The sequence below is a fragment of the Mus musculus genome, chromosome 1 (genome assembly GCF_000001635.26).
Source record: "Mus musculus strain C57BL/6J chromosome 1, GRCm38.p6 C57BL/6J".
Classification (NCBI taxonomy): Eukaryota; Metazoa; Chordata; class Mammalia; order Rodentia; family Muridae; genus Mus; species Mus musculus.
In genome coordinates this window covers 136,623,356-136,639,624 of record NC_000067.6, presented here as the reverse complement: position 1 = coordinate 136,639,624, position 16,269 = coordinate 136,623,356, and the positions used below count along the sequence as shown (strand labels likewise).

General features: G+C 41.9%; 1 protein-coding gene across 2 annotated transcripts; it reads right to left on the bottom strand.

Annotated features, from left to right (window-relative positions):
- Positions 1–9,233: 9,233 nt before the first annotated feature.
- Zfp281 (zinc finger protein 281) lies at positions 9,234–14,724 on the bottom strand. Of its 2 annotated transcripts, none has more exons than NM_001160251.1 (2): positions 14,574–14,724; positions 9,234–14,357 (listed from the first exon to the last, which is right to left on the bottom strand). In NM_001160251.1, exon 2 carries the CDS (start codon positions 14,337–14,339, stop codon positions 11,658–11,660), a length of 2,682 nt encoding a protein of 893 aa, NP_001153723.1. In that variant the 5' UTR covers positions 14,340–14,357; positions 14,574–14,724; the 3' UTR covers positions 9,234–11,657. The 2 variants fall into 2 exon arrangements, with proteins under 2 accessions (NP_001153723.1, NP_808311.1); NM_177643.4 differs by having other exon boundaries at positions 9,234–14,353.
- Between the last annotated feature and the right edge of the window lie 1,545 nt (positions 14,725–16,269).

Sequence of the window (16,269 nt, the reverse complement as noted above, 5' to 3'; positions counted from 1 at the left end):
CTTTCTAATACTAAGCTAACTTCCTGCCTGGCTACTTTCTAAGTTTTCCTTCATTCGGAAGAAACAGAGTCTCACTATCCAGCCCTGCTGCCTTGAACTTGCTGTGTAGATCAGGTCAGCCTCAAACTAACAGGGCTCTACCTGCCTCTGTCTTCAAAGCTCTATTTCCTGTCGTCATCCACTTACTAACACATATTAGACAAGAACAAGGCTTTGTAACAGGGTGATAAGCAGCAAGGGTTTCATTTACTGTTACATTTAGGGGAAGCAAAAGGAGGAAGATAACAACATTCATGCTAAATTTTCTTACATGCATTTTTTGGATAGAAACTATAAAAATATCTGACATTATAGAGGTGGAGGAAAAATCTAGTTTTTTTTCCTTTCTGAGACAGTTTCTCACACTGTAGGCCAGTTTAGTCTGATGCTCCGGCTTCGGCTGCAACCTCACAAACGCTGGGCTTATGGGAGTGCTTATCTCACTTTAAATCTATCATTGATACTATCAATTTATTTCTGCAACAAAGTGTGTTTTCCAACTTGCAAAGTCCACCCATTAGCATTGCAAAATATACACATTGAAAGTTGCAAATGGCTGAATACCACAGCTTCTGTACAACAAACGAATCATCCTTGGGACAGAGATGGATCCTATAAAAAGGAGTATAAATAAAAATAGAAGCTTCCCTCCCAAGCGTTCAGTCTGCCCAGTTCTGCTGGCCAATGGCTTTAACATAAAGCCAGCGGCAGTTGGCATTCCCTGGGCTCTAAGCCTAACCTGTCACACTGTTCTCTGCTCTTCTTTTGTTTTTTGTTTTTTCGAGACAGGGTTTCTCTGTGTAGCCCTGACTATCCTGGAACTCACTCTATAGACCAGGCTGGCCTCAAACTCAGAAATCCGCCTGCCTCTGCCTCCCAAGTGCTGGGATTAAAGGCGTGTGCCACCACTGCCCGGCTGTTCCCTGCTCTTGTGGTTGCAGCAGTCCCGAAAAACAAGCAGGCATGTGTGTTTATTTCCATTTTTTAATTAATGCACGTGGTAATTAAAAAAAAAAAAAAAAAAAAAAAAACCAGCCAAGGCTGGTAAGATGGCTCAGAGGGCAAAAGCAGTTGCTGCAAACCCAGCAACCTGCATCCATCCCACTCCTAGGAGCCACACAGGGAAGGAAAGAACCAAGTCCACAAGGTTGTCCTCTGACCTTCATCCACGCACTCAAGCACACAACCCCGCCCCCACACGTCCTGCACATGCACAAAATCACTATCATAGAAACACGCTCTGACAAGTGAACAGAACCCTGTGACTAGGCATTCCAGAGCTAGGAGCAGAGCTGACACTTGGGCCCTGAGGCTTACGTTCTAACACACCCTACTGAAGGTTGGCGCTTGGCTCCATCTTGAGTACTGTGGGAGACCATGGAGCTTTAAAGTCAAGAGTGTTTGCAGTCTAGTGCCGTCATTTCTGGTGATTCCCTGCTCATTTTCCTAACCCACTGTGTTCACCTGGAAGATGAGACTCCGGTTTTCCGTCCTTACGTCTGTCTGCAGAATTACTGAGGCACCACCAGCAGAATGGATGCTCATGAGATGACTATACCCCTCAGTTAGCAGCCTGCCCCTCAGAGCTCAGTCTGGGACACACACCCTTTCAGTCTGGGAGTTCCTTATTCTCACAGCTCCAAAATTAGACCCTCTAATCGATGGGCTAAAGTCTGAGTCGGACACAAACTATTTCTAACCAAATGCACCTGGTCCTTCCCACTTCAGCCAGTAGCAGACACTCCTGTTGGCGTGAGGCTGTCATGTGATTATGCTTCAACCCCCTTGTCACTGTTGCATGCTACACTTGTCTCTTCAATGATACATACAAAGCAAGAATGGTCTTCAAGGTAGAACCTTGGAATAAGAGACAGTAAGCAATTGTACTTTACCTAATTTTTAAAAGACTAACTCTAAATATGAAACAAATATAAATAAGGTTTGAGGGTAGAGAGGTAGTTCAGTGGTTAAGAACACTTGCTGCTCTTTGGAAGAACCCAAGTTCAGTTTCCAGTACCCACCTGGGGTGGCTCCCAAGTGCCTGGAACCTCCAGTTTCAGGGGATCAAACATCTCTGGTCTCCACAGGCACTAAAACTCAAACGCACATACCACATACACACATAGACATAATTTAAAAAGTAACACAAACAAATCTTTAAATGTAGTTACAAATAGATGTTTAAATATCTATCTAAACAAGTAGAACACTGGATGGGGTGGCACACGGCCTTTGATCTCAGCACTCCAGAGGCAGAGAGGCAGGCAGATCTCTCTTGAGTTTGAGACCAACCTAGTCTAGGACAGCCAGGCCTACATAGCAAAACTGTCTCAAAGAACAAACCAAACCAAAACCAAAACCAAAACCAAAACCAAACCAACCAAAGAAAGTCAAAACCAAAAACCTTAAGTTCTTCCAATAGGTATATGGAAGCCTGTTCTTTTGTCCTGTGCGTGTACATGTGTATGTGGTATGTGCATGTGTGTTTACAGTAGAGGCCAGAGATCAATGTCAGATGTCTTCCTCCATTGCCCCGTCCTCTCTCACTGAACCTGCGGCATGTCATTTCCACTAGATTGACTAGTCCGCGTCTGGGATCTTCCTACTCCCACCCTCCCGTGCTGGGACTCCAGGTGCAACCATAGGCAGCTTTTATGTGGTGCTGGGAACGGAAACTCAGGTCTTTGTGCTTGAGCTTCATGCACTGAGCCATTTCCCTACCCAGAGCCAGAGTTTTTCTTTTCTTTTCTCACTTCCCACCCCATGAGGAGTTTTTCTAAGTTCCTCTGTATAAAGTGCCTTCACCCTAACTATTCTTGTCCCTCCCCACCTTAGAGACGAGACAGCATGGCCTGAAACCTGTGGCCAGAATGAATGAGCAGAGTTACAGTACTACGAGTAAACTTTTTCATTTATTTCACTCTGTTCGGAGAATATACTCAGAGAGACTTTTTTTTTTTTTTCTAAGATGGGGGAAGTCTCACAGTGTACTTCACATTGGTTTCAAATTCAAAATCCTCCTGCCTCAGCCTCCTGGGTGCCCAATTTAACACACACACTCTCTCTCTCTCTCTCTCTCTTTCTGAGACAGGGTTTCTCTGTGTAACCCTAGCTGTCATGGAACTCACTCTGTAGACCAGGCTGGCCTCGAACTCAAAAATCTGCCTGCCTCTGCCTCCTAAATGCTGGGATTAAAGGCGTGTGCCACCACTGCCCAGCCTTCTCTTCCTTTCTTCCTCAGTATCTTTAAATTATTTAATTTTATCCTGGAATAGACATTCTATTAAGTACTATGCTCAGATTTTATATCTGTGTACATTATATACATGCTGTGTGTGTGTATGTATATGTGTGTGTGTATGTGTGTGTGTGTGTGTGTGTGTGTGTATGCTCTAGAAGGTAGATCTCTGAGTTCAAGGCCAGCCTGGTCTACACAGCAAATGTAGAAGAAACACATTTCTTGAAAAGCCTGTTCTTTTGATTCACATTTTACTATAAACCCAAAATGCTGAACACTTGAAAGCCTCAGGGAAGATGTGGTTTCTCTTGAAAATGAGAGAAACCAGACATTGTTAAAACTAATGTGAAGGAGAAGTAAAAAAGCAGTCAGTTCGATGACACTCAGTTTCCTAGGCACACTCATCAGAAAGGAGCTTTTTCAAAACTCAAGTCCGGTTCCAGCAGTGGTTGGTGTCCTGCTGACAGGCCGACTTCCCTTTCTTATCAATGCCCTGACAGCTCTACACATTAATCTCATTACTGTGGAGCAATGCCCCTACCATCCGCTCCTGTACGATTTCATCCAAAAACCCACTAAAAAAGTATATTCAGTCCTGAGGAATTTGTGTTCTACCTTGAGGAAGTGAGATAATACACTCACCTAAATCACTATTCACCCGGGGTGGATAAGCCACCACTGATCAAAGGCAATGCTATATATATTTTGGATTTCTGTTCTCACATTCAGTTCAAATCCCAAAAGCTATTTTGGTGCTGAATAATTTTAACAAACAGTACTTTCAGGCTATTCAAAGGTGATTTTGCTCTGTAGCTCCAGATGGAGCTATTGGCTCAGCCGAATGAGTGACAACATAATCCAAAGCAATCCTTTCTTATTAAATTATAAATTGAATGTCTATTTCTTATGTGAAAATCTTTAAAATTACTTCCATAATTGAATGCCATGGGAAGTCTTGACATTATTTCATTATATAACTAATCTCTATAAAACTTTACTTGCACATAGTAGACGACTTCAGTTACTTTTGTAAATGAGTTGACGGACTTTAAAAGCAAGAGTATTTTCATTATCATCACATCATCATTTTTGATACACAGTCTGTGTAGCTCAGGCTAGCCTTGAACTCATGATCTTCCTGTGTCAGCCTCTCAAGTGCTGGGACTGCGGATGTGCATAACCGCATCCAGCTAATGTAGAGGTTTAAAGGGATCAAAAAGGAAACAAAATGAAGAAATTGTAATGTACTGAACATACTAGGCCACGCTACGTGTCTCAAGTACATTTTTTTTTTTTTTAAAGATTTATTTATTTATTATATGTAAGTACACTGTAGCTGTCTTCAGACACTCCAGAAGAGGGCGTCAGATCTTGTTACAGATGGTTGTGAGCCACCATGTGGTTGCTGGGATTTGAACTCCGGACCTTCGGAAGAGCAGTCGGGTGCTCTTACCCACTGAGCCATCTCACCAGCCCTCTCAAGTACATTTTAATCTTTAAATAGCACACCTGTAATTCATCAGCAGTAACCCACTGTCCATTTTCCTATTGTTACCAGTCTTCCAAATGAATTTAATTCAATACTTGAAGGTTTGGTTTTTTTTTAGGTTTTTCAAGACAGGGTTTCTCTGTAGCCCTGGCTGTTCTGGAACTCACTTTGTAGACCAGGCTGGCCTCGAACTCAGAAATCTGCCTGCTTCTGCCTCCCAAGTGCTGAGATTAAAGGTGTGGGCCAGCACGCCCAGCAATACTTGGGAGTTTTGAAAGGAGTCCATAATAAATAAGCCCATTAATATTCATCTCCCTGGGATCCCTTTTAACTGGCCACATTGAGACAAATCTGTCTCAACAGTTTAAAAAATGTTTGGTAAGCCATATCCAAAGATCATACATTAATATTTCCGAAAAGTGTTACAGTAATTGTGGCCATGCCCTATTTTCTAGAACAAACCTTTAAAGACCAAATTAGCAGGGGAGATGATCAGGATATACACAACCCACTACACCAAACCTGGCTGAGGAAGACATGTGCCATTAGTACATAATTCAGTACTTTCACACAGCTAACCCCCAAATCTAAAAATTACAATTTCTTACAAATAATACTCTTTCCTAACTCAAATTTTAAGCTGCAAAATGAAAGGCTATACTTTTCGTGTGAGACAGGGTAACCACTATAGACCAGGCTAGCCTCAAACTCAGCAATCCTGTCTCACCCATGGAAGTGTTGTAATTACAAGTACAAGCTACCATGCTTTGCTGGAAGACTTAGACTAATCGTGGAAACGGATGTAAAGACCAGTTAAAGCTGCTATGCATTTAGGATTTCTCAAGTCCTCTAACCCACACCATGCATTTAGTGCATTTAGTTCTGGGTCACTAACTCGGAAATAAGATGCTTAGAAAGGCTTTCCAGCTCAATTCATAAACCAATCAGCTGGCTATTCATGGAGACCCACAATGACACCTATGTGCAGTTCTGTGAAAAAGGAACTCTCAAATGCTTGCTCATGGTTTTCTTGTAAGAAGACGACAAGTTCTCACAAGACCAAACAGAAAATAGTGATGCTGCTGATCGTAATTTTGCAATCTTCTCTAAAATTTAAGCCTGAAAATAAGACTTTTGAGACTTTAAACAATGCATTCATGCAGAACAGGTTTTCTTCCTTTGAGAAAGTCTCACGATGTAACTCTGGCTGCCCGGGAACTTACTATGTAGACCAGGCTAGCTTCAAACTCATGAAGATCCACTTGCCTCTGATTCCCCGAGTAGTGGGATTAAAGGTGCGTGCTGCTATGCCCAGCTTTTTAGATCCTATCTTAAACTTTGGTTTTCCAATGAATAATTCTTGTATAACACTTTTTTAAGAAGTAGAATATAAGCCGGGCGTGGTGGCACACGCCTTTAATCCCAGTACTTGGGAGGCAGAGGCAGGCGGATTTCTGAGTTCGAGGCCAGCCTGGTCTACAGAGGGAGTTCCAGGACAGCCAGGACTACACAGAGAAACCCTGTCTCGAAAATCAAACAAACAAAATTTTGTAATCTTAATTCTTAAATTCTATGCATATTTATTTGGCTACATATAATCAATACTTTTGACTGACCAGGAAAATTAAGTAACTTTAAAATTCCTACCAACCAATGGAAGTTGTGTCATGATTTACCAAAGAACAGATTGAATATATAAACAGAGGTTAATCGTCTTTTTCTAGCTCGGGAATGTAAACACAAGTTCACCACAGCTGTCTGTGAAGAGTTATTTATTAATTGTTCCACAATAGTACTAAAGTTCATAACAAACCAAAGTACCACAATTAGTCTGAACTGAACGACAAAGAACAAATTTCAAAAGATCCCCTTTACCCTTTTGGATAATTTTCCCTACTAATCTTGTGGTAACATTTCTATTCCCTTTGCTTCTTCAAAACCTGTTCCTTAATTTTAGGAGATACCACTTAATACTCGACCTTTACCCAATTAACCCACTCTTTCTTTATTCTCTTAAACACAGAGACAATACCAATGTTCTCCTTGGGAGCATAACGTCTTAAATCATCAGCTTTCCTTAGCTATTTCTTTATACTTCGTAAGAATGACCCATTTCAAAATATAGCATGCTCTTCAAGTCTTCTTTCTCACAGTACATTTCAGCCCAGCTCGTCATACGTGGGCTACGTTGAGGATAGTCTTACTCTTGTTACATAAAGAGGTATGGGCTGGTTGTGCTTGCTTGCCTATCTGTCAGTACATATCCACAAATAGTTCTTGTACAATGAAAGAACCTTCATAAATGGCTATTATCTTGCTAACATTTTTGTTGATGGAAAACAAGTCAAGCCTGAAAGTTTTTTGAAAGGTGGTTATAAGCAAGTGTGCAAACTCTACACAACTTATTATTTGACTGGCATATCACTGAACTCCAAGGCTGTATATAACCTAAATAAATGCATTCCACAGATGGTGATGAGATAAGCTACAGATGAAGAAATTTGTACTGGATTACATTTCAGGCATTAACTTTTTATTTGTACAATAAAATTTAGGTATATAGGCATCTTCTAAGGAAGAGATTCTTAATATGTCTCTGTAAGTAAGATATATACTTATTGACGGACTTGTAAACTAAGTGCAGATGCATTTCCACTAATGTGCTCTTAGGGAGGGAGGACTGGCTCTACCAACTGTGGGCTCAACTAATCTGTGAACCCAGAACTGTCAGGTAGTATTTCACTGCATAAGCTTTTAAGGATTTCAGAACCTTAGTAAGCTACTCACATTTAAATATGTAAAGCAAAAACCAAGAAAACAGAATTCTGAAAGTGTATGCCTTCATTAAAACTAAGTAGTCTCAAATTCCTTAGTTTTTCTTTTTAAAATTAAGGGCAAGACAACAGATTTTCAAGGTGCTACCTTCAATGCTGTACATTCTAAACAATACATTAAGGACATAAAAAAACCAACATAATTCCCCTCAAAATCCCTCAGGAACTCTAGCATCTCAGAGGTCCAAGCAGGTATCAACTGCCCAGATCCTTCTCTCCACAATCAGGAGAGCAAATGACATCTGACTCCTCAAGCAGCTGGGGACCCCACCACAGCTCTAGCAGTCCTGCACTAACGGAATCTTATCACTATGTATCACCAGAAAACATGAAGACCACTAAACTCAGAAAATGACAGCCTTTAGATGTCTTACTCTAAAAATAGTTTGTAGTTGAAAATTTTCCCCCTTCTTTAAGTTCTTCTAAAAAGGACCTATGAAATTAGAGGTTTGAGCAGCTACCCTCTTCCTCTATACACTATACAAATGGTAAATGTAAATCACTATACAAATGGTAATTATAAAATGCTGTTTATCAGGAATGAGAACAATATGAAAATGGACAAGAACTTCTCCCTAACTAGTGCAGTACATGAAATCTGAGGTAGATGTTTATATCACGTTTGCAATACTTAAAAATTACCTCACAAACAATTGGTCAATAATTGTTGAATTTCTGTAGTGCAACAGAACTCACAGCATCACTTACTACTTCATGTCTCATGCCTTTTTACTTTTTGAAACAAGAGTAGCCTGGGCTGGCCTCAAACCTCCTATGTAGCCAGAGATGCGCCTTAACTTCTGATCTGGATACCTCCACCTCTTTAGTGCTTATTACCGGGGTCCAGAGAAGCTGGCTTACTTGGTACTAGATAAGGATTCAATCTACAGGCTTTGGGCAAGACCTCTTTCCACTAAACTATCTGTATTCATAGGCCATACTCTAAAGTCTTAAAAACAAAAGACATTCAAAAATCAAATTCATATACAGCTCATAAAAGAAAAGCAAAAAGACAAGGCAAGTGGGTTTTGAAAATTCTTATCAGCTCCAGCAAATCTGGGGAAACAAGCTGTTCAGAAAATCAAGTAACTGGAGTCATAGTAGATTTCGTGAAACGTCCCTTAGGAACTCGACTCCAACAACCAAGTGTAGGAGTAACTATGACAACAAACTATACTACCTTCTACTGAGCAGCCCCATGCTTAATGCTCACTGTAAATTATGTATAGAACACATATAAATACAATCTGCATTCTACCCTTTCCTGTTTTCACTATTTCATCAATATTCATACACTTAAATCTTAAAGCAGTTTAACATCTCAAGAAATGTTCAACCTTTTTTAAAAGTTATTTTTAGACAAGGTTCCACTGTTCCTTGGCTGGCCTGAAAATTATTCTGTAGACCAATATGGATTTGAGATTCACCTGCCTCTGCCTCCCCAGTGCTGGGACTAAAAAGGCAGGTGTTACACATGGTCAGCTTCTGTCTTTTAAGTTACATCAAATACCTTTACTGCATCTTCTATATCACAATCTCACCTTTCCCTCTAATAGCTATGAACTCAATTTCTTAACCTTTTAATAGCAAGTTAGCTTTTTTTAAACTAAAAATGCTCAAGACCATTTTAATCCATCATTCTATAATTTTATTATAACCCTTTGAGGCAAAAGGATATATAACACCTTAAGCCAAAAATATTTTGATATGATTTTAAATAAAGCCTCAATAAATAATCTCCCTAATATTTAGGATGGTTAGCCTAGTTTCAACATAATGTAATTTACATTAGATTTCTATTCTTTATATTATTGTGCACCTCAAATAAAATATTCAATGCATTTTTAAATAAACCTAGAAAGACAAAATACATTATAAATACAATAAAACGGCAAGCTCCTACGTTACAATTTATACTATCAATACGAATATTTTATGAAATGTAATCCACAGAGACTAAGTGATATCTCCTTTCTTCAATGTTGTGATTAACAGGACTTTTATTGGTAGTAAACTAGAGCAAACAATCAGAATAATACATATGTAGTATTCAGTACACACAATAAAAGTTAAAGAAATTCAAAACCTGTATAAAACAAAAGAGAAGAGAGAGAGAGATCCTACAGCTTAAGAGATACAGGGGTAAAGGTCCTCTCCATCTTTGATCACACTTGTCTCTGTACCCAACAGAACTTACTGCACTTAATAAGACATACAGACATTTTAGTACTGAGTGTATTAAAAGAATTAAACACATTTCTAAAAATCTTTCAATGACAAGTTGGTACCCTTTAGCTAACTAAAGCTAAAAGGTGGAAGGTGGGAAAAGGGAATTAACTAGTATTTTGTAACCATTTTTAATAATTTCTTATTTTCCAAACACTGCTTTTATAACAGAAGTGTTTTACACTTGCACAATATTAATTACTTTATTATACATGGAAGCCTGTGGTAGGCTGATTACACAATGAGACTGCAAACAACCAGTGGGACTTTTCTGACGTCAGAAGAGTTCATAAGACTAAACACCACCAAAAGTACATAAAAACTCATCAGCATAAACATCAAAGTACATTAAAAAATATAATCAGGAAAAAATACAATTGCTAAAAAGTGGTTTAGAGCAGAGCCACTGCCTATCAGTAGCTTCAAATGGCAATTAGCGTTCATAGCAAGTTTTGATGACAAGATCCCTGTACAATACTGACTAATACACCCCTTCAAAATGTACATTAAAGGCTGCAATTTCACAAAGAGTTCTGATGTCATTACTGAATACACACTCTTATCTGTTACACAAGCTCTGCCACCAGGTAGGATGACAACCCTTTGACATCTATGTATAGCTTGTACGTGGAAGTCGGTATTGGGTTTGTTAACAAAATAAAAAGAAAAGCAAAGTCAGGGATGTTTACCCTATTGTTTAGTATTTGAATGTCTTACGACATATAAAATGCATAATCAATTATCTTCTAGATGATAAATCACTCTAAAATTGAAACCATCAAGACAGGGAGAAGGAACAAGAAGGCCCAGAACTTTAAGAAGTTAAGAACAAATACCAAACCCAGACGTGAAGGTGGTGAGTAATAGCTTAAACAAGAGAATGTTTTAGGCCATGAATAATGCACACCCCAAATTTCAATAGACTATGTGAATTGAACTTACTTTCTAATACTGAAACCAACCAAACACTTGGGTTTTTAATTTTAACACTGTACTAGAGAAGACATTCACAGAATCACTTAATGGAATTACAGCCTTGTTACAGGTGGATAAAGAGGATGGTTTTTTTCCTCTTTCTTTTATTAAAGCTATCATTCCAGGCTTTGATCAAAGATCTAAGAATATTTGTTCTACCAATCTGGAATGAATCTGGGTTTGGAAGTGTGGAGTACATTGAAAAGCTGCAACAAAATATAGGTAGCCAACAATCTCAGAATTTTGGATCAGCCCAGACAGAGATAGCACTTGAAATGTTTTCGATCCCTTACTTAAATGATGAAATGTATATTCTATTAGCCCAGAAAGAGCAATCTGAAATGTTTAAGATCCCTTAACTTAAACAACGAAATGTGTATCATACTATTTGTAAATTGGATATTCCATTACGGTGATAACGTACAGAATTCCCATGCGTTATTACACTTTCCTGAGAGTAAAGCAATTAGAATAACCTTAATCCTAGCAACAAAGTTTCTTTTTTTTTCCTTTTTTCTTTTCTTTTTTTTTTTCTGTACTTTTTTTGTTTTGTTTTATTTTTTTTGTTTTTGCATTTAAAACTTTTGGGCTATTCCCTGACAATCTATACATGTAAATTTGATTGCTAAACATTGTCACTTTGAATGTCAAACTATTTTTAATCTATTGATTTTGATTAAAAATCATAATACAAACAGAGCTAAAATCACACTAACAAAATAAACTAAATATGAAAAGTTGCATTGAAAGGGCATTACATTATTCTTAATAGGATCGTGTAGAAACATTCCAATGGCAGTGTTCTCAAAATAAAACAAAATTACATTAGACTCCCAGCCTGGTCACTCTCGAGACCTTACCTGTAACTCTGGCTGGTGGGTGTCTTTACTCTTGTACTACATGGCTCACTTACATCAGACATCATATTTGTATACCCTGAGAAATCTGACACTGAAGTCCTTACTCTATGGTCCACTTCTCCATTAGAGTTAGTGATAAAGGTCATTGGCACCCTGCTGCCCGACTTAAACTGAGAACCGAATGCTTGTGCAAAGTTCTCAATCTGGTACGTTGTTCTAGGCTCTATGTCTTTCTGAGGATCAATCTGGCTAGCTAACTCCTGAGATGGAATCTGAAAGCTCGTTGAGGACTCTAAATTTTTCTGTTGTTCCTTCTGGCTAGTCAATTTCTGAGATGAGGACTGGAAGGCTGATGATGTCTCTAAGTTCTTCTGAGAATCTATCAGATCATCCAGCTCCTGGGAAGGTGTCAACTGCTGATGTGTAGCATCCAAAGCAGATAAATAAAGACCTGGTTGAGATCCAAACAACATCCCAAAAGGAGGCTTTGGCAACGAAGATGGCAGCACTGAGGTAACAGACTGGCCAAAACCACACTCCAAAGGAGATGTAGTGTATATCTGTTTTTCTGGAAACAAAGTGTGGTTGTGGAGAGGTGAAGACAAGCTGACAAATTGGAAACCGTGTCCAAGAGTAAAACCTGCATTAGTGGATTTTTCGAAAGCCTGTTGGAGGTATTTGGAGTATTCTTGCAACATGCTTGTTTTATCATTTGAAGGTGTTTGGGTGCCTGGGCTCAAATTTTCTTCTTGAACCAATTCAGAGTGTTCTCCTGAGGTGTGTAAATCCACTCGTGGTTCTGTTAAATTGAAAGGATCCTCCTTCTGTGTTTCTGATTTGCCAGAGTACTGATCCAAAATACTTTGTAAAACCTCATCAGGAATTCCAGACTTGTCGTGACAAGACTTAATTTCAGCATTTAGAGCTGAGGAGTCAATAAGTGACAATGGCGCCTCATTGTCCAAAACACTGACCCCTGCAGACTGAATGACTGACTGCTGGGAGACCATGTGTCCTACATTGATAGAAAAGGCACTGTTGCTGCTGGCAGTTGGTAGGTATCTTCTCTTCTTTGAAAACTGCATGGCATCATCATAATTACTACTTATCGGGCCTTGCTTGCCACTTGTACTTTGGAGAAGACTAATGGTCTCCACACTATTATTCGATACGATGCCAAGTGAGCCACCTGGCTTACCAGACAAGGATTTCTGCCCAACTACGTCTGGTAACGGTGACACAAAATTAAGGTAGCTTTTATCTGCATTCTTTCTGCTTCCTTTCTTAAAGATCAATTTTGGCACCCTTTTCTGCAGTTCATCTATTCCAGTGCCAATTATGCTCCCACTGGTAGACACAGTAGGCATTTCTACTGAATAACTCTGCATGTTTATATTGTTTGACATTTGTGATTCATTTGTTTTGCCAGTCTTGTGTTCCTTATTTTCAATAGCTATGCTTTTCGACTTCGACTTTCTCCTTGAGGAACTTGTATTTCCCTGAGACAACACAGCCAGGTTACCCATACTGTTATGGTTTGATGACCCAGGTTCTGCACTAGCGGCTCCTTTTGCTATGGCTTCACCACACGTGCGCCTGTGCTTCAACAATCTGTCAGTCCTTGAAAAATACTGTTGGCAAGTGTCACACTTGTATGGCTTTTCTCCACTATGTGTCCTCTTGTGTCTCTCCATATGGTACTTCTGAATAAACTTCATGCTGCACTGATCGCACCCAAAGGGTTTCTCTCTGCTGTGAATTTTCTCGTGTCTCTGCAGTAGGTATTTCTGGATGAAACCCATACTACACTGGCTGCACTGGAAAGGCCTTTCGCCCGTGTGGATGAGGACATGTCTCCGCAGGTGGTAGGAGCTCCTGAAAGCAGCACTACAGTGATCACAGATATGAGGTTTCTGACTTGGGGACAGGACGGCACCTTCTCCCTCTCCAACCAAAGGTTTGGAAGATGCACTTGGCTTCCTCTTGGCTTTGATTCCCTGAGATTCTGGCTTTGGCCTCTTTGCCTTTTTGACGTTAGCGTCCTGCTTTGGCTCCTGGTTGCCGTGCTCATCAGTCCTGCTACCGCTGCTCAGTAATACATCGCGGTGGTGCTGGGCCGGTTGCTGCTGGGCATGCTGGTGCAGAAGACTGAGGTCTTGGATGACGCCGTGGCTCCCCCCTTCCCCTCCTCCTAGGCCTGGTGATCGCTCTTCAGCCCCAGCGAACAGCCCCCCATAGTGGTGGTGGTGATGGTGGTGGTGGGACGGCTGCTCCTCGGGATCCGCAGGTTTCTCCTGCTTGATGCTCACCAAGGACTGCAAGAATCCCCAGGAGGTCCTCTGCGAAGGGAAGGCCGCGGCTGACGCCGCCGGCTCCTTCTTGAAAGTCATGTCCGGGGCTGGCGGAGGGGGGGGCTCAGCGGCCGGGGCTGCGGAGGTAGAGGAGGATAACACGCACTGCGGGGGAGGGGCGGCCGTCCCCGCCGGCCGGGTGAAGCTGGTGACCGGGGGAAGCCGGTGGTTGAACATAACCATACTCTGGGGGAAGGTGGGCTCCATCTCTGCTCTCCTGCCGCCGCCGCTGCCGCCGCTGGCGCTGCCGGAGCTGCCGCCGGAGCCGCTACCACCGCTACTGCTGGGACCGCCGCCGCCGCTAAGGAACCCGCTGCCGATTTTCATACCCCGGAGGAGGCCTGGCTGCGGAGAGGAGGGAGAGGAGGGAAGAGGGGGAACGGCGGTAGGGCCGGGCCCCGGGCCGGGACCACCGCAGCGTTTGGGACCCGCCGCGCCGCCGCCCAGCCCGCACCGCGCCCGGCTCCCGTCCGCAGCCCCGCCGCCTCCGGCCCGGCGCGCTCGACCCCGCGGCCTTCTTGGCCGCTCCCGCGCCCGCCCCGGCCCGCCGGCCACACTTACGGGTTCCGCCGCCGCCGCAGCCGCCGTCGCCTCCAGTTAATAAAAATAACGCCGTCCTCTCCACAATGGAATTAAAAGCCTCCCCGCTTCTGCGCAGCCGCGGCGCGGTGTCTGCCGGGAAGTCCTCGACCGGACCAGAGGGGCGCTCGGCGAGCCCCGTGCGCCTGCGCCTCAGTTTCCGCCTGGCTAGCCTGTCAATCAAGCGGGCGGTTGGGCGGAGCTGCTGGGGGCTAGGTGGGAGGGGCGGGGACTTGGAGGCGGACAGCGGAGGGTCTTCCGCAGCGAGGGGACGTGATTGGTGGCCCTGCTGAGGGGCAGACAGTGGCTGAGGGTTTCTAGGGAGAAGGCGCTCCGGAGGTGGAGCCCAAGGGGCGGGAAGTCCGGGGACGCCAGGAGAGCGTGTTGCAGCGTGGCGTGGGAGCTGCAGAGGAAGGGGTTAGGGAAGGTGGAGACACTGAAAACTGAACATTGGCATTTGGTTCACTTTAGTGTTTGCAATCCAAGTATTGAATCAAAATCAAACAGAGAATAGGATTCCTTAAGGTACTTGTGATTCTGCCTGAAAGCTTTAAACTCGTAACGGTATTGATTACAGATAGCTTTTACTCCTTTTCAGAATGGAGACAGCAATAACGCTTGTCTTTGCCTTTATTGAAGGAGCCTTTGAGACTGCCATAGAGGAGGGACCGCTGCAGAAAATTGTCTCAGTGCCAGCCTACCTGAAGGCTACGCAAAGGGAAACCACGTGTAATCCCAGGTGCAGCTGTCCTGTAAAACACGCCCACACACACTTCATCATCAGATGGTATTTAAATGCCACGTACTTTCTCAGTTGTCTGAATTTGCTTATTACGTTGAATACTAACTAGCCTCAAATACTGGCCATCGTTCTTGTTTAAAATCTCTGTTAGGATACATACCCCACTCTCCCAACCCCTCCAGTATAGAATACCTAGAAACTTGAAAAGTTGTTCCTTATTCAGTTGGGGGAAATTAGATAAAATCTTGAAATTAAAAGTTCTATCGACAAAACCAAATAGATATTAATTTAGTGCCTAATAATGTATAAAAGGCATTCACAGCGAGCATGCAAAAATCTAAACCAGCAACTTTCCTAGGTGTATTTATACACCACAGACTTTTTAATAAAAAGACCTGGAGAACAGTTATTTACATAGTGTGTTTTCTTAAAGAAATCACACGTCCATATTCTCATAGTGTTTCTCGAGATGACTTCTTGTAATAACTTCCTTGAGAAATTTTGCAATTAAAGCCATAGCGGTGTATTGTTTACCAACACAGGCCTCTCTGAGCCTGCCCAGAAACCTTAAAACTGTATTTTATGAATAGTTTCATGAGGCATTGTATCTTCCTAGCCCCATGGAACTACAGTTAAATTATTTCCTGAAACTACCAGGTATAGCTAAGCGTTGAACACTGAAAATTCAAAAACTTCAGACAGTAATAAAATATTAGTCAGTGCCAGTGAGAAATGAGGCTGTCCCTGTACTCAGGGTGTCCATGTTTAATGGTAAAGCTGGGCTGCACATAAGCCAGCCCAAGCATGAAGGGCAGTGGGACACTCATATGAAAGCCAACTTTGTTCTACAGTTATCAAGATAAGAAACCTGTCATTTCTCTCATTCACGCTGTCAGCCTTGAGCTACTCCAAGCAGACTTACCTCTAGGTTGTATA